Here is a 22,773-nt window from a genome sequence, read left to right as displayed (position 1 = left end):
AAAAAAGGTTAATCTGTGTATGATACCTCAGCTGCTTCGGTATGAGATTATACTTCTCCGGATCCTTTATGGTCAACTATTTCCACTGGGTAACGGTCTCTGAGATCTTCCGAGAAAAGTTTCTTACCTAAATAATCGTAGCACAATTGTTTAATACATGCATGTATTTGAACGAAAGGATTAAACCGCTTGCCCGAAGGGTAAATAATATGTGGTGATATGTTATGCTATTTTATGATGATAACAGTAAGGATATACCTAAATAGTTGGAGAACATTTTCTTACTCACATGCAAGTAATTTTACTTCTATAATTAAACCACTCGCTAGAAGGTAGAGTATACAACGTGATCTTTCTAGACTTCGCCCGCTACTAACCACCATTGACAGTGGCACCGCTTTCCGCACACCACACAGGCTCTGGCAGACATGAAAATGACAGGCGCCCACTTAGGCTACTGTGCTCGGTATCAGGGCGAGCTGCACTCCCCGGTAGCCATGATGACTACTACTGGCTGCAAAACTGAATAATAACCAGAAGCAGTTTCATACATGATATGCACTCTAAAGGAGAACAAATAAATGAATTAATGCTATGATATATGGTTTGGAAAACCGTACATGTGTTCTCGTGAGGTTATCGACAAATTATACAATCTATTTACGTTTGAAGCAGCAAACATCACCTACAAAATTTGACAATACTACAAGTAGTAAGAGATATATGTAAGAGCACGTTCACTGTTTCAGTACTCATAGCAAGTAATATTAGCTTGCTCGATAACTAAAACTTGCCAATGTCACCCTACAATAAAAGGCATGAATGTTTTGAAACCAATCGATCATTTTCATACTGCAAGTAATAGTAGCATGTCATTTCTTACAAATAAATTTAACCTTGCAGTACATCTGAACCCATTGTAGAGAAATTCACTGGTTGTTAAGGGTGTGGGAGCTTTACGACCGGAACTATTGATTCTGCCCCCTAGTGCCACAGGCGAGGCAAAAAATGAGACATTATAAGGAACCTTGAAGCATCTACACTCTAATTGTGCAGCTTTAAATTTTCTTCGTACTACATGAGTTCGGGCAATTTTATCCTTTTGTACTACAGAAATAAACATGCCAAGGTCCTCGAGATGTTCATTATAAATTCTATATGCACAAGAAAAACTGGGCCCGATTCCTCCTCACAATTACATACCGTGCAAGGACCCCACGTGAGAAAAGCTCTACTCAATTTCATCAGCAAGCTTCTAAAGGTAAATCAATTTATTCTCGTTCAGAGCAGGATTCAATATTGGTGATTTCAAATCTGCATCTAGCCACCCAAAACTATGAAGTTGCAGAAAAGATAAGATGTGGGATACTGTCTGTTTGATGTGGTAGCTAACAAAAATTAAAAGGTTTGGAAAACATACGAGTCGGACGATGACCTGGGCATGGACGGTTCTCTCTGATGGTGACGATGGGCGCCCATGGAAACCGTGGAGGCGAGGGAGACAACGGTGGTAAGCATCTCTTCTTGAGGAGCATGACGTCGATGAGCTCCTTGCCTCGGGCAGCAGGACGTCGATGAGCTCCCCGCCTATCGGTGCAGTACGGCCATGTGGCGTCGCCCGTCGGGAGGGCGGGCTGGGTTGTGGAAGGCGCGAGGAGGGCAAGACACGGTGCTGCGACGGCCGACGGGATTGGGCGGAGCATTGCGACGGGGAAGATGTGAGGACGGGAGTAGTTACGATTGTGACAGAAGTTGTGGAGCAGGACGTGGATGGCGATTGCTTTGATTACTTTAGCGAGGGATTAGCGCGTCCGTGGGTGTTCCGCTCCATCAAACACAGAAAGATTGTGGCGCGTTGGATCTGTTAGTTTGACGGCCAGGATTGTTTGGATCAGACCCTCTGGATCTTTTATTAGTAGTGGTGATGGAGTGTTATGAGCTAAAGACGTCGAAAGACTAAGTATTCTCGGTTGGAGAAAAACAAGAGTGTTGAATGTATTTCTCGCCAGACTAAGAAATTGACCAACAACTGAGATTCCTTGATATAGGAGAAAATTCTGAAAATCATTCAGGAAAATCTGTGGGAGTAAAAAATATAATGAAAACACAAAATCTCTCTGGTGCTTCTTGAGCTCGATAATGCTGCTTCAGGCCCAAATGGTGCATATCTACCACCACTTCAATGAATATGTGCAATTGTGTGTGATATTGTTTCAGATTGTAGGCAAGACATCAACAAATTAACTAAATATTCGTTTTATAGGTTATCTAGGTGTGGGTGTGCTTACCTCCGATCTATTGTGAAATGTGTTGTTCTCGCTCTACTGCCACGTAGACATCCCAATGTCTAGATATTTGTTCCTTAGTGCCTTTGTAAAGAGTATTAACTCATATTAAAATATATTGAAATGTATGTATGATGTGCACTACGGATGAATTGTTAAGTAATCCCCTGCTGTATTTTTTTGAAAGCATCCCCTGCTGTATTAATATGATGTGGACTCCTAAAGTAACAATATCTTGACTACAATATCATTTTTTATGTTCATATTACAGGAATATGGAGATACCAAGTAAATTTCACTTACCAATATTATGGTAATTCCAATAATATGTTTTCATCGGTTATTCATAACTGCTTGCTCGCCGCCGCGCCTTCCTACCTAGTATATGGAAAGAGCAGCAAATCGGGATTGTGTCAAAATTTAACCGCCTTTGGTCGATTTCTTATCAGAGTCGTCTCTGTGAGTGCTAGCGGCAGAAGATTTCCCTGTCTTTGGGGGAACTGGTTGTTCCTGTTCTTTGACAGGAGACGAGGAATCTTTAGCAGTTGGCCCGTTTAATCCAGCACAAGAGGAACATCCAAGTTCTGACTTGAAGGGTGCGCCAACTAGTACTGGCTGCACAGCTGGCTGATTAAGAGCTGTAAGCAATGAAAGCACGCGTTTGTGTCAAGTGTAATGGAAATAAACCCAAACCAATTGCAAACGTATAGGACCCCCTGACAGGGCTCACCTCTCCTTTCTACAAGACCCACAAAGCTCCACGCAACGAAGGAACAAGAAATCGCCTGGACAGGAGATAAATTTGGAGATGTTTTAATGATTTAACATAAGAAAGCAGGGCAGCATCAGCATGTTTACAAGCTTACTTACAAAACTTAGTTGGATTCAATATTTTGACCTTCATATAGCTAGATGCACCATAATGCACTATTAGAGAAACAGCTCATTGGCTAGCTGCTAAACATGGTAACAAACCTACTACCGTTCTGTTACTTGAAACCTAAAGGTACTAAAGAAACCCAAAAGTAAGCTCTTATTTTTTAACCAGGGGGAATATAAAGCCCACGTATTAGCATATTACATCACAAAATTAGAAGCATATAGCAAACCGAAAAATATGGGGAATTGATATATTAACCTTAGGATCAAATGCACCTATTATCGTTAGTACACATGTGCACCTCAAAATTCCCCCAAAAAAATCATATTACTAGACCATTTTAAAATACATGCATGTCCAAACATTGTGTAAAAAAAAGATGATTGTGTGTACTGTACAAAAATGACATTTTCTCTATTTATTTTTTGCACAGTGCACATATGGCAATACTTATACATGTATTGATTCTAACATGTATGGTTGTTTTGTGGATTCTACGTGCACAAGCACTCAGATCAATAATAGGCGCATACGACCCGTAGAGCATAAAACCAGTATTCAATCAAACACCTTTATAGGGCTCTTATTTTCAACCATATAAACAAGTTTACTGTACTTAGTAACGAGAGATTCCAGGTAGAAGCAAGTACTCCGAGCTACCTGAGGAAGGGTTGTTGTCCACAGCATAGATAAAAGAGATATTGCTCTCCAGATCTTCTTTACTCTGTCCCTCTTGCGAGTGCATTCTTTACATCTCCTTATCGCACTGCGATCGAGCTAAAAGCCAAAAATTCGTATTAGCTGTCCTTCCATTTTGACTTGTGAGACGTCAACACTTTCCAGTATTTATCTTTGGCCAACAATTAGTGAAAGAATATGTGGATTCTGTCATAAAAATTGATTTCATTGAAAAGTGATTTTAGTACTAATCCAACAGTATCAGTTTGTACCAAATAATTTATACATTGTTTGACTAAATGTTGGAATACTCATAAGCATCGGCACCTTACCTTCCACATTTGAGGGAATAACAGTTAACACTGAATCTGCCCAAGAATTTTTGACAAAATATGGGAGTAACAGATGCCTTAGAAGGTTAGACTAACATACATCAATACAAAACTAATGAATCAACTATCATGACCGGTCTCAGAAGATAAAAAGAGAGCATAGAAGAAAAGAAAGAGATATAAATAAATGAGGTCCGATTACCAAAGTTGAGTAATGCAAAGTTACAAACTGACCAAGAAATATGCCTACACTAGTTTATGAGTATGGATTTTGTACACGCAGGTATGAGTAAGGAAGTAATATGTACCGTCCAGATTGAGGTTGCTTTGAGATCCGGAGAAGAGTAGGGAAAGAGAATTCATGTGCGTGCACTTCTTCCGTCGCGTGGATCACTGCTTTCCCTCGGCTTTTACTCCGGTAGACACGGAGATTCTGTCTCGGAGCAGACAAGAAAGAGCGACTACCGCGGTCGTCATTGCCCATCTCCCCTCAACACTGTTGACTCTGTCGCCTCCGCGGTAGCCATTGCCCACCTCCCCCTCAAAAATTTCTCGCTCCAAAATTCCCCACTTCAGATCCTCTATCGCCGCCGCCACCGTGCCTGCTCCGTCGACGCCCCTCTCCGCTTCGCGCGCCCCTTCTTCTGGCAAGGAGCGGCTGATCCGCGGGCGGCGGGCGCGACTGCTCTGTCTCCCGGCCTATCCATCGTAGTCGGGGCTGCCGGCCTTGCCTGGCGGGTCAAGTCCAGGGAGAGTACCCTCCCATTCTGTTGAAGAGGTATTGGGCTGTTGAAGAGGTATTGGGCCTAGCTGTGTGACTTACCTACTTGGCCCATGTGGCCCATGTTAGAGAGTGTTCTGAAGATGCTTTATAAGGGATTCGTTCCCTTCATCCTGACCTGAGCCGCCACAGCTCTTAGAGCATTCAGGTTAGACACTATCTCTTTGTACATCATGGTATCAGAGCAAGGGGCGATGGAGGTGGCGATGGTGACTGCAGCAGTGGCCTAAGGTGGAGCTGGGAGGACTGCGCAGGTGGTGGTGCTGATTCAGGAAGTGGCGTGGGTTCTGGTGGTGCTGTGCTGAGAGGAAGTGGACTCGAGGAGTGTCTGCTGGTGCTGTGCAAGATGGGAGACGAGCTCACAACAGCTCTTGAGAAGCTGGCCCAGCTTCTCGTGGCCAAGAATGCTGAGAGCACTTCTGCTGAAGGGGGTGCTGCTCGTGTTTCACAAGCAGAGATGATGCAGAAGGTGGAGCTCATGCCAAATGAGGTAAAGTTAGAAGGGATGAGCAACTACCTGAGTTGGTCAAGGAGAGCATTGCTCATTCTCAGGACAAAAGGCCTGGATGGGCATGTTCAGGGAAGTGTTGCTGAACCGGAAGATAAGGGGAGTGCAGACTGGAAGAAATGGAGTGCGACAGACTCCTTGATTTTTGCTTGGCTGCTGAACTCTTTGACCCCCTCTATTGCTGCTTCAGCTGAGGGGCTTCCAAATGCTGCGGAGGTTTGGAGTACTTTGTCGAAAATGTACTCTGGAAAAGGAAATCTGATGCTGATGGCGCAGATTGAGGATGTTGTGCATGATTTGCGTCAAGGTGAGAAGGACCTGATGGTGTATGTGGTTGAGTTGCAGCGTCTCTGGTCTGATTTGGATCACTATGATCCCCTAGAGCTTCCTCATTCAGAGTGTGTGGTGACTGTTAAACAATATGTGGAACGCCACCGTGTGATGAAGTTTCTGAATCCTGTTTTGAGAGCAGACGTGCTACCTTACTGCACCAGCCCAAGCTTCCTTCCCTTGATGAAGCTATCTCAGCCATGTCACAAGAGGAGGTCCGTCTAAAATCTGCTGGACGCAGCGAACAGTCTCTGCAATCTGCCTTTGCAATGACAACAAGGAATGAAACAAGAGACTGTTTTACCTGTTGAGAATCAGGCACTTGAGCAGATTCTGTACTTCATCAATAAGGGGAAAAGGAAGAGGATACAACTACAGAGGTGGCGGTTACAACCACAGAGGTGGTCGTGGTTGGGGTGGCAACAACAACAGAGGTGGCCGTGGCTGGGTTGCTGGTCCTTGGCATGGAGAAGGGGCTCATAGGGCAAATATGGCTGCATCAAGTGAAGGCAAACAACCTGTAACCAGAGAGCCTAGAGAGGGATCAGAAGCTACTACTTCAAGCTTTGGCAACTTCGCCAACTTTGTCGGCACCAATAAAGTTAATACTGAAAGTGCATCAGTAGCAGCACATTCAATTAATAGAGGCTGGGTATTAGACTCAGGGGCATCCAAACATGTTACCAAACATGTTACTGGAAATCTGAAGGAATTTGAGTCCTATATTCAATATTCCCCTACACATCAGGAAACTATACATACAGCACATGGCACAGCACAACCTATTAGAGGAGTTGGGACAGTTAAATGTAATCTTGTTACTGAACTATCATCGGTGTTATATGTGCCTGCCTTTCCTGTGAACTTAGTGTCTCTCGGTGCACTCGGTTGATCGGATTGACCGTCAAGTGTCAAGTGACCATTAACGGATATATGTGCTCGATACGAGAGAGGGTGACGAGCGGGAAGCTTGGGACCGGGACCGGGCATAGCGGATCGTGGTACATGGACCGCAGCGTGCCAAGCGAGGATGGGAATCAAAGACTAGTGGCCGTCACTCGAAGACAAGGAGACTAGAGCTCTAATCCATCACCGTCGAATGGGACATGTCTCTTTTGACAAAATGTATCAAATATTTCCCGATGTAATGAGGGGTGTTGACGAAGCAAGCTCAAGTGTGATGCTTGTGAGTATGCCAAACATACTAGAACCTCTTATGTGAGTAAGGGGATCGAAGTATCTCTCCGTTTGTGTTGGTTCATTCGATGTATGGACATGTCCAAGTGGTATCTATAAGTGGCGCAAAGTATTTTGTAACCTTTATTGATCTGTTACTCACGGATGACTTGGATCTACCTCATGCAACACAAGGATGAAGTGTTCCCGTGTTTCAAAAAATTCTATGCTCTTGTGCGGAATCGGTTCAATGTACAAATACAAGCTATTCGCACCGACAATGGTACGGAATATGTTAACAAAATATTTGGTGCTTTCATGTCCGAGCAGGGAATCTTGCATCAAACATCATGTCCAGATACGCCTCAACAGAATGGTGTGGCTGAAAGGAAAAATCGTCACATACTGGAGGTTGCTCGGGCCTTAATGTTCACCATGAATGTGCCTAAATTTCTCTAGAGTGAAGCTGTCCTGACTGCAACTTATTTGATCAACCGTACGCCATTGAGGGTGACAGGTATGAAATCACCATGTGAATTGATTCTGAAGGATAATACATTTGTTGTTCCTTCCAAATTATTTGGATGTACATGCTTTGTTAGAGATCACAGGCCCTCAGTGAGCAAACTGGATCCTCGAGCTCTGAAATGTATTTTTCTCGGGTATTCTTCTGGACAAAGAGGTTACAAGTGTTGGAGCCCTTCAAAACGAAGGACATTTGTGAGCACGGATGTCACTTTTCGGGAATCTGAACCATTTTATGGAGAGAAGACTGATCTGAGCGTATTATTCGAAGATCTTGACCATTTTCCAGCTCACGGGACTGGTCAAGAGGGGGAGAGTGAACTGATGCAGGGGCAGACAATCTCAGAACCACAACCTCAACCAATAGTGGGTCTCATTCCAGGAAGACAGGATGGAGATGAGAAGGCCAGAATTTACATAGATGGAGAAGGCTGAATGAGGAACAAAATCTTCAAGTTTATAGTAGAAGACAGGTGGGTGCGCAACATGTTCAGGGGGAGCAACAAGAGTTACAAGTTGAACATCAGGACAACTCTGAGATCGTTTCATCGAGTGAAAGTCAAGTTGACCGAGACTCGACAACGATGGGAGAAGGACAAATGGATCTACCAATTGCTTTAAGGAAAGGAACTCGGGCTTGTGTTGAGAGACTACAGAAAAAGTATGATGAATGCGACATAGGCAACTTTGTGTCATATGAAGCCTTGTCTCCTTCCTACAAAGCATTTGTTGCTTCCCTACAGTCAGTATCTATTCCAACTGACTCAGTATCTATTCCAACTGACTGGAAGGTAGCAAAGGAGGACAAAAAATGGCGTGCTGCCATGTTGGAAGAACTACAGGCATTGAGAAAGAACAAAACTTGGGAGTTAGTAACTCTTCCAACGAGAAAAAGGGTCGTCGATTGTAAATGGGTTTACACTGTGAAACAAAATGCACAAGGAAAGATTGAAAGATACAAGGCAAGACTTGTGGCAAGAGGGTACACCCAGACCTATGGCATCGATTATGATGAGACCTTTGCACTAGTGGCGAAGATGAACACAGTGAGGATTTTGATATCATGTGCAACAAATTTTGGGTGGCCGTTACACCAACTTGATGTTAAGAATGCTTTTCTACATGGAGATCTGCATGAAGAAGTTTACATGAAAATTCCACCTGGCTTCTCTTCAGCTGAAACCACACTGAAAAAATCTCTTTATGGACTGAAACAGTCCCCGAGAGCTTGGTTTGACAAATTCAGGCGTGCAGTCTGTGACATGGGATACGAGACAAGTGCAATGGGGACCATACGAGTGTTTTATAGACATTTTAAGGGAAAGATTACTATTCTTGCGGTGTATGTGGATGATATCATTATTACCGGGGATGACGAAGGAGAGATAGCAAGGCTAAAGAAGTGTTTGAGTAAGGCCTTTGAAGTAAAGGATCTTGGCCGACTAAAGTACTTTCTTGGTCAGAAAAAGGAATAGCTCTGTCTCAAAGAAAGTATACTTTGGATCTTCTCAGTGATGTTGGTATGCTGGGCTGTCGTGCAGCTTCAACCCCAATCGATCAAAATCATAAAGTGACAGCACAATCGGGGGATCATGTGGATAAAGGGAGATACCATAGACTAGTTGGGAGGCTGTTGTATCTATGTCATACACGACCAGACATTGCCTTTGCAGTGAGTGTAGTGAGCAGATATATGCATGAGCCTAGAAGTGAACATCTTGAAGCAGTCTACGGAATCTTGAGATACTTGAAAGGAACTCCAGGAAAGGGCTTGTGGTTCAAGAGCAACGGACATCTTGATGTCGATGGATACTGTGATGCTGATTGGGCAAGTTGCCTAGATGATCGAAGATCAACTTCAGGGTATTGTGTTTTCCTTGGAGGAAACTTGGTGTCATGGAGAAGCAAGAAACAACAAGTGGTTTCCAAATCAACAGTGAAGCAGAATATAGGGCCATGTCTCAAGGGCTGAGTGAAATGTTGTGGGTAAGGAATATGTTAAGTGAACTAAAGGTGTTGAAGAATAGCTGCATAAATGTATGATGTGACAATGTGTCTGCTATTAACCTAGCACATAACCCAGTGCAGCATGACAGAACAAAGCATATTGAGATAGACAGATTCTTCATCAAAGAAAAACTCGATGATGGGATCATTAAGATAGAGCATGTCAATTCAGCGCAACAAATTGCAGATTGCTTAACCAAAGGTTTGGGAACCAGAGAATGCAACCTAGCATGTGACAAGATGGGAATGATAGATATCTATCACCCATCTTGAGGGGGAGTGTTGAAGAGGTATTGGGCTGTTGAAGAGGTATTGGGCCTAGCTGTGTGACTTACCTACTTGACCCATGTGGCCCATGTTAGAGAGTGTTCTGAAGATGCTTTATAAGGGACTCATTCCCTTCATCCTGACCTGAGCCGCCACAGCTCTTAGAGCATTCAGGTTAGACACTATCTCTTTGTACATCACATTCCTTGAAGGGGGCAGTATCCACAGATGATTTCTACCCCCTGCCCGAGTACGTAGCCTCTCTAATACCTCCCGCCGGTGAGCCGGTATCCTTTGAGGATGAGAAGGAAGAGGCCTCCTTCTTCGCCGGGCCACAAGAAGGCAGCAGCTCACCTCCGTCCAAGCTGGGCTCGGACAATTTTTCGGGTTCGAGTTGAGCAAGGCCAGAGTTTTCATTGTGAATGTGGACTGTTTGGTCATTTTGGGATAATGTGCGGCCATGTTATCAGGGTGAGATTTCCTGTTTGTTCGACAATTTCTTGTCTGCTGTACATTTACTGGAACTGACTAAAATATATGTTTACGTGCAGCTCATGATACACCTTGGTTTGAATCAGATCCCTGACTTCCATATAATGAAGCGGTGGACAAAATCTGCTAGGGACATCCTTGGTCCAAATATTGAGGGCTCTGTAGATACGGAGGTGTCTTTGCCGAAGTCTTTCCGGCACAACATAATGTATGTAAGTGCCCTTGAGCTTGTGAAAATGGGTGATGTATCAGAGAGTAGGTACCGCATAGTCATGAAGCACATCACAGCCGCAAAGAAAGAACTTTGGGTAGACGACACTCCGGTTGCTCCATTATATTATTCCAGTGGTGGCGAGGACGAAGGGGACACTCGGAGGTCTACTGCTAGAACAACCCATCTCAAAGGTCTGGATGACACTGGCGCAATGACAAGTGATGGTGTGACTATTAAGGAGCCATTGGTTAAGAGGGGCAGGGGTAGGCCTAAAGTGACAAGGTTCAAGTCATTTTTTGATGCAGGTGGTAAGATAAAAAGCAAAGAAGGACAAGAGAGATGCCATTGCTCGGCCGGAAGGTCTTTCCCAGCAAACAACATTTTGCAAGCGCTGCAGGAAGCCTGGACACAACTCTTCTACATGCACGGTGACTCCTGACAGTTGGACCAGTACTGCTGATCATGTTCCGGAGAGTCTTCCAAAGAAGCCCCGCAGGCAGAACAAATGTAGGAAATGCGGTGGTTCAGGTCATAACTCCGCAACATGTACCGCAGGCTTTGAAGAAGAAGATGCAGGCTTGGAAAAAGATGCTTAGTTCATTTTATTTTTCGACCACGTGTTGTAATGCCCGATGTCTGAAATGTTGCCATTTGTCTGTTGAATTTTTCTGATGAACCGAACTGCCAGAATCTTTAGCAGTTCCCTGTCAATTTTGTTTGTTTGGTGCCTCATTTTCTGTTATGATGCTCGTAACTGTAGAGAAATGGTGGTTGTCACCAATTTGTTCCGCAGTGTTTCAGATTGCCTGAGCAACTGCCCATGGACAGAACAATTGGGAAAAAATGCTGGCATTTTCTGTTGAGCTCTCTTTCTTTTATTATTTTTGTCAGCTGTGAATTCAGAATCGTAAAGCTATTGTTCAAATTCCTACAGAATGTCTTATCAACATGTATAGATGAGTCATTCCCAAAATGTTCCATTGTACATAATGGTATAGATGAGCCTAGTATATAATGATGCTGGATGCGTCTGTAGGCTTCAAACAGTTTACTGGGCATTTAGAAGCACCTCGTTTGGGTCCCATGGTTTCAAATTCAAAAACATGCCATAGGGTGGCCTTGGACGAGGCTGCTGGCTTGCCTCTTTCCTATAAGAAGGAACCATATTGTTCTAGTCAGGCCACAGCTAAGAATTCCACCCATCCCTTACGGTGATCAAGTAGAGCACATAACAAAACAAGGAAAATCAGATGTCGGGCTCTGTTCCTTCCAGCGTCGACCTTGAGCATGCCTCATGCTTGACTTCGTTGTCTCATGGAACAGTCTCACAGGGAACTATGGTTCCAGAGAGTTCTTCCTCGATACTGCGGGTCTGAGACCATGGGGAGCCAGATCCACAGCTGCTGCGGCGGTGGGCAGTGCCACCGCTGCTGCGCGTGAGCGACTCGCCTGACATCGCCGGGATACAGAAAAGGAGGCGCGGAAGGAGATGGAGAAAGAAAAGAGAAAAGCAGTGGAGTGGAGGCGATGGAAGAGAGAGGGATGGCGTGTGCTTGCCTCGATGGCCAGGGAATCTCGGGCACTCTGGCATCCTTTATGCCGTGTCTCACGGGGTGCTGCTACTGCTGTAGTGCAAAGTGTGGTGCACAAGTGAAATCCTTTTGCATTTCTTTTCTCCGGATCTCAAAGCAACTTCTCACTCTGAACGTAACGATTGCTTCCTCACCCATCCTTGTGTGTACAAAGTTATTTCCGCTAGTTTATTTGAGTTATACTGTTACATCCTATAATTACACAGAGCAAACTGCACAGAGAAGTCAAATAATAAAGCATAGCCGTACTTATAAGTGATGGGTGATGGATTGACAGTATAATGCATGAAAAATGTAAGTATAGTGTATATCTTCAAGTTTCACATCAAATAAGTTTTCCTAAAAAAGAAAGTTTCAGGCCAAACAAGATAAATACGGAGTACATTAAACTGGCAAAATAATCTCTGCACTGTAGATCGAATGTATTACATTTTCATATTTCAAAACATGGGAATTGTGCAGAAAACATTAGACTATGTAAGGCTTTTATGATCTAAAGAACCAGTTCTGTCAACAAAAAAAAGATCTAAAGAACCTTCACTGCAAATTTATCAAAAATTCTAGGCACGTAGTAACAAGAAGTGTATGAGTTCAATCATAAGTGCTGCAAAACGACCAACCAATGCACGGACAACTGAAGCACAGCAGATTGCTAAATAATCTGAACTGAGTGTTGTTTATAAAAATTACTGTGATTAATGCATCTTCACTCATAAATGTAGGCCCTGGGGGGCTTCTGTTGAAATGGTAAAGAAAGATCACCACTTAGCATTAAATATATAATTATGTCAGACATCTAATGTTCATCCAACTTACAGAAATAGCACGTCATTGCCAAGATTTAAGAATAAACACATTTTTTCATAACCAGAACTTAAATAAGAAGACATGGAACTGAAGGGAAGGAAAAATAATGATGTTTACCATTTACATTCCAGCTTTGTTCACTTACCTACCACTGACATGGCTCATCAGTACAGATTATATGGTTTATATCTAGGAAAACAAATTTATCTTATGGAACTGTGCACAGTGGGAGCATTGAAAAACTAAACAAGCTCAAAAGAGCAAATATTTGAAAATGCAATACATTGGATCTCGAATTTTATAGCACAAGAGCATACACTTAGATCAGAAAAACTGTACTCATACCTCAACACGAAGCATGATGAACAGTGATGTTATCATGGGAAAGATGCAAAGAGCATCAGGGGTCGTCAGATCAGTAAACCAGAATGCACCACCCGCATTTAAAGATGGGACTTTCTCAACCATGTTTGATATCTAGAAGCATGACAAAAGAATGAGAAAACAAATATTCTGTGAAAACAGAAATGCTGAAGGTGGTTGTGGTGGTGAAACATTGAAAGTGGTTGTGGTGGTAAGAAGAGGTACACCAAAAGTTAGCTAAACAGATGGTTCAGCATGTGAAGTCAACTTACAGCAGTATAAAGAGTTATAAAGGTGTACGTTGTCGCAATGGGTGGAAGAATTGTCAGAAGACCTAACCTGTGAACAAAAGAAACCATTTAAATCTTAGAGAAACCCATGCAAGATCCCTAAAACAACATGTAGGAGCAAAAAGAAGCTGGAGACTCCTTATGGATAAAGTTAAATTTGTCAGCCAAAGGGAATTTTGCTCAGCACAATAAAAAAGCACAGAAATCAAAGGCAACAATCAGCAAGTGGAAAGGTGAAAAAAGCTACACCGCAACATGAATTATTATGATTTTGGCTACGACCAGTCACTCACACCACGGCACTACAGATTATTAAGCGCACCATACTATTATTAAAGACAAAGTAGAAGGTGTGCACATGCACTATATTTTCACAACAAATAAGCAATATATTGAAGCAAAATATTGTCACTAAATTGTCCAGCAGAAGTGCCCCAATTTGCTGAAGGAGGTATGAACATGGACATTATACAACAACAAAAGCGACAACACTCTTTTTTCTGTCTGGAATTGCATATGCAAGAACACAAATAAAAGGCCCTAACTAAGTTTTCACGTTTACACATATTAAAGAGGATTTTCAGTTCCATGGATCCACTCTTCATTACAGTTGGATGCATATATGTTTGCCTAGGGATCTAAGGGCTGTACTTTTTTTTTTCGAGAAAACGCAAAGGACCTTCGCGTTTCATTTCATTGAACAGTAAAATTAACAAGGAGCCTACAGTACTTGGACAGTGCTAGTACAGTTCTCTTGAAATGTTGTGCTGCACAGCCCCCAATGAAGACTAGTTCTAATAGTATTTCTAAACTGGTTGTCTGCTAGGCTTTAAAAAAAATCTCCTCTTACTTATCAATTCACCTCATTTTGGTAACGTTTGTGTACCATTTACAAATAAAAACGATTGACAATAACACATGTTGCACTGTTCATTGATTACTTTGTGAGTTCTCAATTCATAGATTTCTCCAAGGTCATATGATAACTTTTTCGTACAATGGGTAAAACGTACCATGGTTTTTCTGATCCTCTGATTATTGAGACTCTTGCACTACGAGATGCTGTTATTTATGCAAGGGACAGAGGGTTTGGTAGAGTTGTCTTTGAAGTGGACTCTGAAAATCTGGTTCATCTTTGGCACAATAGATCGACTGATCGTTCTATGGTCAAGAATGTTTTAGATGAGATTGGTGAGCTGAGTGTGTTTTTCACAGTTTTTAGCTTATGTCATGCTCGTCGCGAGGCTAACCAGGCAGCTCATTCTTGTGCAAAATTTGCAAGCATTCAAGATGGGTTGTTTTCCTGGGATGCTGAGCCACCTCTTTCCTAGTTCACAGCTTACAGGCTGATTGTAATGGTGTGTGAATGGTGGCTGCAAGTTTTTGACGCACTCTTTTCCTTACCAGGGTACCTAAGGGGACTGGAAGGTTTTTAATGAGGCGGCTTGCTAGCTTAATATATATATATATATATTGATTCTCAAAAAAAAAATAGATGTCATTTCATCCTTGATTAAATTTAGCCTCTCAATTATTGTGAACAATTGAACCTTGCAAATTATATAGACAGCTTCGGGTTTCATGTGTCTAACACTATTTCATATACACAACAAGTTTACTAAAGAGATTCCCGCTGCAACGAGCGGGGTATCTTTCTAGTATATATAGATAATCAGACAAACTATGTATATGCAAGGCTGTCCTTGTTGGTAATGCTCACAGCGTGGTAGATGTGAAAGTAGTGAAACGCTTTCGTCTTCAGCGGCAATAGGCGGCATTGCCATGCTGCTAGACAACACTATCAGTGTGGAGGCAGGATTGTGGGCTAAGGCAGGGGCAACTGGCCTACACACGCTACTACCAGCGAATTAGAGCATCTCCACTCGTCCCCCGAACAGGCCCCCGGCGAGCCTTTTTAACATCCGGACGGCGTAAATCGGCCCAGTCGCGCCCCCGGTTCCTCGTTTTCGTCCGGATTTGGCCCTTCATCCATCCGGCGAGCCCACGCCATCCCCGATCCCCCGGGGCGCGCTCGGGGACTCCGGACAAAAGATTTTGGCGCGAAACGTCGTGTGGACTCGCGTAGTCGGCGACAGGAAAACCAAATCCTGTCGATTTTCCCTCCAATTTGCTTGCATATCCCCATTCCCTTCAATTTGCTTGCATATCCCCATTCTCTCCCGCCGAATTTGGCCATTCTCCTCGTCTTCCGGTTCCGAGCTCCCGGCGGCGTCTTCTCGTCCACCACCACTCTCCTCCTCGTCCACCACAATGCCGCCGAAGGCGCCGGCGAGGAAGCCGCGGGCGAAGAAGACGAAGCCGCCGGGCATGTCGAACGCCGAGTGGGCGGCGGACGAGAGACGGCGCGACGTGGAAACAAGCGGCAGGGCGGAGAGGGTGAAAAGAGCCGCCGCCAAGAGGGCGGCGGCGGCGGCCCAGGACGAACAAGCGAGGATGATCAGCATGGCCATGAGCGGCGGCGGCGGCGGCATGTCCCCGGCCAATGGCCGACGCAAGGTACAACCAGTTCCCCGTCGTCCTTCTCCCCTTCGCTGTACTCGCCGTCGTTGACTGCCGTGTTCCAAGAGGGCGCCTACGTCCAACCGTCCAGGTCCACGCCGTCGCCGCCCGAGCTTGACGTCGGCGGCGGCGGCCTGTTCGAGGGCACCTCGCCGGCCCTGCGACGAGGGCCGCTCCCGTTCGGTGCGACGGCGGCGCCGAACGAAGAGGAGATCCACGAGATGATCACCTCCGGCTCCATGGCCGCCGCTGCGAGCCCGGGGTTCTTCATGGCCGCCGCCGCTGCGTGCCCGGGGTTCTTCACGCAAGAGGAGACGAGGGCGACGGCAGCTGTGGCGGCGCGCAACGAGCATCGGGAGGATGTTGCCGGCGGAAGCCAAGCCGTCGAAGAAGAAGACGAGGAAGAAGAAGAGCCAACTCAAGCCGCCGCCAACCTGTCGAAAGGGAAGAAGAAGAGGAAGGACTCGCCGCCTGCCGAACCGCGTATCAAATGGACACCGAAGGAAGAGGAGTGCCTCGCCGAAGCTTGGATGACCGTGTCCACGAACGGCATAATCGGGGCCAATCAGTCGTTCGACACATACTGGCTTCGAGTGAGGCGGGCGTACGAGGAACGCAAACTCGTCGATCCCTACTTCAACAAGACGAACATGAACGTGTACCGGGGAGACAAGGCAATGGCCACCCATTGGGGGATCATGCAGACGGCGTGCAACAAATGGCACGGCATACAGGAGGAGGTCGACAAACGGCCGATCAGCGGCCACGACTTGGAGCAAAAGGTATGCTCCGTCGACCCTGCATCACCGAGGTACATCGTCGTTAACTGACCCGTATCGCCGTGCTCTTTTACCCAGCTGCGCCGAGCTTTGGACATGTACACGGACGACACCGGCCTGCAGTTCAAGTTCCTCAACGTCTACGCGCCGCCTCGAGAACTGCGAGAAGTGGAAGGAAACTCGCACGACCCTCTCGAAGAGCAAGACCGAGCAGTACAACCCCGACGCTCCGGCGGCTTGCGCGGCGGAAGGGCGCCCGAACTCGGCCGGAAGAAGCTCAAAGAGCTCAAACGGACGGACAATCCCGCCGACAGGATGCGGGCGTCGATCGACAAGTGCTTGGACCGACTTGAGGTCGCACGCCGACGGGAGGAACGACAAGTTCGACGGCAGGTGGCGGGAGATGCTCGCCAACCAAGGCGTCCGGATCGCCTCGCCGAAGACGACGGCGACGGCGAAGAAGAGGAACACGGACTTGGCGTTCCCGATGGGCGGCGGCGACATGGAACCGATGGACGAGGAGACGAGGAATTGGTACCAGTGGCCACCGCAGCCGACATCCTCCGAGCCACTCCGGCCGGTCCTTCGTCGTTTCCGCCGGCTCCTACCTCGGCTTCCTCACCATCTACCTCGTCGACCGCGGCCGCTTCGACGTCCACCGCCGCCGCTTCCTCGTCGGCTGCCGCAGCCGCTTCGGCCACGGCGTGTGAGGAAACCGGTCCGTCGGACACCGCCGTGCCGGCCGGGACCGCCGACGAGCCTCGTCTCCGTGTAATTTCCCTCCGATCGCCGATCTGTGGCTGATCCTTTTGCTCCTTTTGCCGATCAACCGGCCGTACTTGTAGCGCGGGACGGCGCTTTGTTTGAATTTAAACTATGTCCGCCGAACTCCGGGTGGACGACTGGAAATACGGTACTCCCCACGACTTAATTTCGTCCAATCCGGCGGTTGTTTCGTCCGGATTTGGGCGTGGGGAGCGCCAACGAGTGGGGATGCTCTTAGTGCTTACAGGTGTGGTTTATGTTGTTGGTATTTTGGTCAATTCATAGGCCTGGTGGACATTTTTTTATTATCTATTAACGCATCAAGACCCAACGCTTTTGCAATTTTCCAGGAGATAAAATGCAAGTGCATGGAGCGTCTCTGCCGGTCTTCCCATGTTGTGGACTTGGATCCACAACGGGATAACTACCGGGCAGAAGAAAGCCAGACGGCGTGGCTGTGAGGGAACGGGTAGACATAGGTTGAGAAGAGAGAAAAGACATAGGTTGAGAAGAGAGAAAACTAGGGAAAGATTAGATTGATTGTTCTTGCTTGTCTTCCACGTGGATGTTCAGGCCCTTGACCTCTCTCAGTACGATTGGACCTATACCTTTCCTTACACAGTTGGACTCGTTCCTATAATCATATACTTTCTATAATCCTATACTTTCCTAATGGACTCTTACTATACTTCTCTTTCATGGACTCCTCCCACGCTGCTAGTCCTGCCTTGACACAGGTGGACCCACGTCCACAACACTACACCCCTCTCGGACAAGCAGCTTGTCCTCAAGCTGCAAGGTGGCGGCCAGGGCTGAAGTCTTTCATGGCTCCGTATTGATGTGATACCGTCACTCCAGCTCCACGGTTTACTAGAGCTCTTTCCTAATTATCTCAAGTACAACTTGTATATCTCTAGGTCACCCTGATTTCCAGCTGGGAGAGATACAACTTTCATGTACAACACGGCTGTACAACAGCCCATGACTGAGACATCCACTTGTGGTATCACGTGTGTCAAAGTGGAGACGATTAGCTCCTGTGTTGCTGCATCATGCACATCATTGTGCAGAAAGTGAGCTGTGTAGAGTAACAAGCCCTGTGACCTGACGCGGTTTTCTGTGGTGACTATTGGCAAATGGCAACCAACTACATGAAGTGTTAATTCAAGAATCTGATGTACTAACATGCCACGAAGTGAACATTCATGATTTGCCGTTGTATCATGCATGAATGCTTAGTCCAAATAAAAAAATGATGAGATTCTGCTTTTGAAATGGACTGCTTGCTCCTGATGAAAAAGGACTACTGATACCATATAAAAAGTTGAAAGTATCTATGCCAAAAACAAGCCATGCCTTCAATTAAAGTCGTTCCAAGTCTCAGATGAAACAATGCAACATTTTTTTTCCAAATTGGATAACTTTTAGGCAGATCTTTGCCATGATTATACACTTGAAAGAAAGGTAGGTGAACCATTAAACTTTATCTTCTCTATTTAATGTTAGCATTAAGCCATCACACATGTCCCTTGTTTCATCGAGCAAGAAAAACATTAACGCCCCGCCAACAACACCATCGGACAAACTTCAGTGTTGTAATATAAAGCTAAGTAAAGCATTTTACATACCTTTTGATAATATGACGTCCTGCCTCTGCAGCTTCTTCCCTTGATGCATGATCCTTAGACTGCAGAAAATGATTGTGTACAATTAACTTTCTTGGCAACAGAATATGCAGATTGTACAATGAAATAGGAGTAACAAAAAATCTAGTAGTGTTGCACTTCTCGTATTGCAGGGATCATGAATAATATCGTGATACATACATTCTTTACCAACTTGCCAAAGTGCTCCACTTCCTGACGCAGCACCTATGTAAGTTTGAAGCATTAAAGAACGTAAGGTTTAAGTCTGCGATTAAAACAAAATTCTTTCAAATAAAAATATACGGCAACCAAATTTATTTCAGTTGGCTCTGTAGTAAGGCATTTTTACGATGCACGGGAGTTCTAAAAGAACTTCCTTTATTTGTTTTTATTGCACAATGTACGGATTGACCATTGTTGTGGTGTATATTCTAATTTTCCAATAAATTTTAAAATAAAGAAACGATCATTGTCATGGCTGGCTGCAATCTAGGCAGCTTGCGTCACTATTTCACGGATAATTTAAGTGCAACTTCAACCAAAGCAAGCATAATATCCCCACCTATGAGCATATTTCCAAGGGTTAATTAGATAGATGCCACTACAATTTCCGGTTATTTGAGAAATGCCACTGTAACTTTCCTGTTTCTGTACAATCCATATATGCCATTATGCTCACATAAACTCATGTATTGGCCATTATACTCCCGTATTTCTGTAGTATGTATGTATGTATGTATACATGGTGGGGTCGAAACATGGACCAGCTCGACCCAAATCAGACGTGGACCAGTTCGACCCGCACTGCTATTTCCATCTTCCTCTGCAACCGAGTCCTGATCCATCCCTAGAACCATGGCGGCGGCGGAAGCCAGGGAACCTGGCAGCAAAAGAGCACCTGATTGCCTCACTCCCTACCCGTCTCTCCAACTGGGTGGAACTTCCCCAGAAACTTCCCTCCCGTGGCGGTGGAAGGACTGGAAGGCGACAAGCATGGCGGCGGTGGAAGTCACCGAGCATGGCAGCAGAGAGCACCATCTGATTCCTGCATACCGACCCACTGTTGTCCCACTCCCTAGCGGGCAAGATCACCTATCAGCGGACAACTCTATTTCGTATACCGCCAGCAGCACAAATTGCATTGAAATGGGAAAAGAAAGAGAACAGACTAGATCCAAGCAACGGTGTGTCCATGCATCCAAGTGCTAAATCCATCCAAAATCTTGCAGTTGTGATTGTGGATGCGTTCGTAGATGGGAAGCTGATGCATCCAGCTAACCATCAATGAGTTCAACAGAGGCAGCAGCAGAGCTCAGCACACTGCTGTGTCGATGGCGGCATGACCGGCCTCTCTCATGGGCGAATGGTGGCGTGACCGACTGACCGGCCTCTCTACTGCAGCAGAGCTGGGCTATCGACAGCGACGAATCAAGTTTTTTTTTGTCTCACCTCACTCAGCGTCATGGTGAAAGACAGCTCACTGGCTAGAGGTGAGCCTGATACGAGTCTTGGACATGTATATGTACATACAACAGAAAATACATGGTATAACGGCTAGTACATGTTCTTAAGTGACCGTAATGGCATCTATAAGTTGTATACAGAATTGTAGGGGTGTTTCTCAAATAGCCAGAAATTGCAGTGGCATTTACCCAATTAGCCCTATTTCCAAAACACCCTACCAATGATGGTGATGAGAGGACAATCTCAAATACCTCAACTGGTGAGACAGCTCCAATTCTGAATTGCCAATGATGGTGATGAGAGGACAATCTCAAATACCGCCGCTTTTATACTGTTATTACGCATTAGTACATAAAACTGAATTGCACGAGATCATGTTGATTTACTCAGTTCAAGTTGGCTTAGTGATTTGGTATTTTGAGCCCGCCCCACGTTTTCGACCTAGAATTGCAACTGCTTATAGCTAGTTGGGTACATGTAAATACTGGCTATACAAGATATACTTTGGGCGCCCAGTATAAATAAATAAGCTGTTGTAATTGAGATAAAAGTCAACTGAAGGGACGAAGATCCGTAATTCCTTAATAAGATCTTACATGTCCGCTCTTTAAGTAAAACATCCACACTGTAGACACCACACATCGCAGCAGCACCGTGGATAGAGCAATGGAAATCCACCTGCAGCGAAAACAATACACGAGGAACATGATGTAGTCAAGAGACGAAATTCCACGGACACGGCAAATTAAGGGCACAAAATCCTCAAAAGTCAAACCCCTAAACCCTGACCAGTTAAAACCGGTGAAGGAATGGACCGCGTCGATGAGATGCTGCGCCGCCGCGACGGCCGTCGACGAGTCCTCCGCGGCCCACGCCACCTCGCCGGGGAAGCTCGCCGGGGCCGCCGCGGGCGCCCCGGCATGAGCGGCATCGGTGAGGACGTCGGTGAAGTCGGGGTCGCGGGAGGAGGAGGAGGAGAAGCTGCGGTGGGGTGGCCCGGGGAGGAGGTGGAGACCGAATGGGAGGAGGTTTAGGGTTTGGGATGTACCGCATCCGCAAGGGGCGAGCGCGAAATGGAGCGACCGAGGCGCGGGCGGGGCTGGAAGGGGCGACGGTTTTCCGGGGATAGCGGGTGGAATCGGATGGAAGCAGGTGGGTGAGCGAAGGATGGAGGCGGCGGGCGAGGAGATCGCAGAGGCCGCCGGAGGCGAGGTTTCTCCTCGCGGCGGCGGCGAACGCCATTAGCGCTCGGTACGGCGGGAACGAGGAGTGTGACCGTGGAAGTGGGCTCAGACTCGGGCCTCGACCATTTTCAGGTGGGGATTTTCTTTTTTTTATTTACCCCTGTTTACTTTGGAACTTGATCTTTTTGCCATCGTTTACATTTGCATTTGATTTTCCCTTAAAAAAACCTTGCATTTGATTTTTGCTTTGCAACTTGATGAGTTACCTTTACCAACTTGTTTGGAGTTATTTTCTTTTATTTTCAAGAATTAACAAAAAAAAAGAGGACAATGCTACCCCTCTAGTCTTGTGCTCCACGGGCACCACCGTTGTGCTGCTACTGGTTCTGCTCTGCCTCCCTCTTTACTAATTCCAAGCTCTACAACCACCATTGCTCCCTCCATCCTCGTTCCATGTCGTTGTCCTACCGAACTGGAGGAGGACGATACTTCGGTTTGGTCCTCTAAGCGGCAATGGCGATTGGAGAAATCGAAATCTCCATGGCCGCATCTTCTATGTTGACGGTACGGGGCACCTCCACCATCGTCTCCTCTCCTCTGCTTGTCGGCACTCCAGTTGGTTTTACCGGCGAACTCCGACGCGAGACTCGTCCCACCTGCTCCCCTCCCCCACACAATGCCTCAGCCGCTCACTGCTGCCCCGAAGGTGTCACCGTGATCTTTGTCATCGAAGTTGCCATCGACATCCCTACCTGCAGGCGTCAGAGGTGAGGGGCCAAATCATCTAGTTATTGGAATTAGTTTTATTCTCACATAAATCATGTATATTTTAAGCCTTTTTATGTTAATAATAAATATATTGTCTTCTTTAGAGTTTATTAAGATTTT

The 22,773-nt window shown here is 45.8% G+C and overlaps 1 protein-coding gene across 1 annotated transcript; it reads right to left on the bottom strand.

The window, feature by feature from the left end:
• Positions 1-2,578: 2,578 nt before the first annotated feature.
• On the bottom strand, positions 2,579-21,942 carry LOC124706011 (mitochondrial inner membrane protein OXA1-like). Its single transcript, XM_047237685.1, has 9 exons — positions 21,491-21,942; positions 21,298-21,379; positions 19,418-19,462; positions 19,220-19,278; positions 13,510-13,576; positions 13,220-13,351; positions 3,826-3,942; positions 3,016-3,070; positions 2,579-2,923 (listed from the first exon to the last, which is right to left on the bottom strand). The coding sequence occupies exons 2-9, from the start codon at positions 21,319-21,321 to the stop codon at positions 2,706-2,708; spliced, it is 717 nt and encodes a 238-aa protein (XP_047093641.1). The 5' UTR covers positions 21,322-21,379; positions 21,491-21,942; the 3' UTR covers positions 2,579-2,705.
• Positions 21,943-22,773: the final 831 nt, after the last annotated feature.

The sequence above is a fragment of the Lolium rigidum genome, chromosome 4, assembly GCF_022539505.1.
Source record: "Lolium rigidum isolate FL_2022 chromosome 4, APGP_CSIRO_Lrig_0.1, whole genome shotgun sequence".
Taxonomy (NCBI): domain Eukaryota; kingdom Viridiplantae; phylum Streptophyta; class Magnoliopsida; order Poales; family Poaceae; genus Lolium; species Lolium rigidum.
Note: the sequence above shows the minus strand (reverse complement) of the source record. Positions and strands in the feature narration are given on the sequence as shown.

What these genes read in the sequence shown, in the direction of transcription:
- LOC124706011 (XM_047237685.1), bottom strand. Translation starts at nt 21,321, where the DNA reads ATGTTTTACTTAAAGAGCGGACAT. An exon ending in TTTACTTAAAGAGCGGACAT is followed by an intron (nt 19,463 to 21,297) that starts GTAAGATCTTAT and finishes AAACTTACATAG; the next exon opens with GTGCTGCGTCAGGAAGTGGA. An exon ending in TCATCATGCTTCGTGTTGAG is followed by an intron (nt 3,943 to 13,219) that starts GTATGAGTACAG and finishes TTTGGCTTTTAG; the next exon opens with CTCGATCGCAGTGCGATAAG.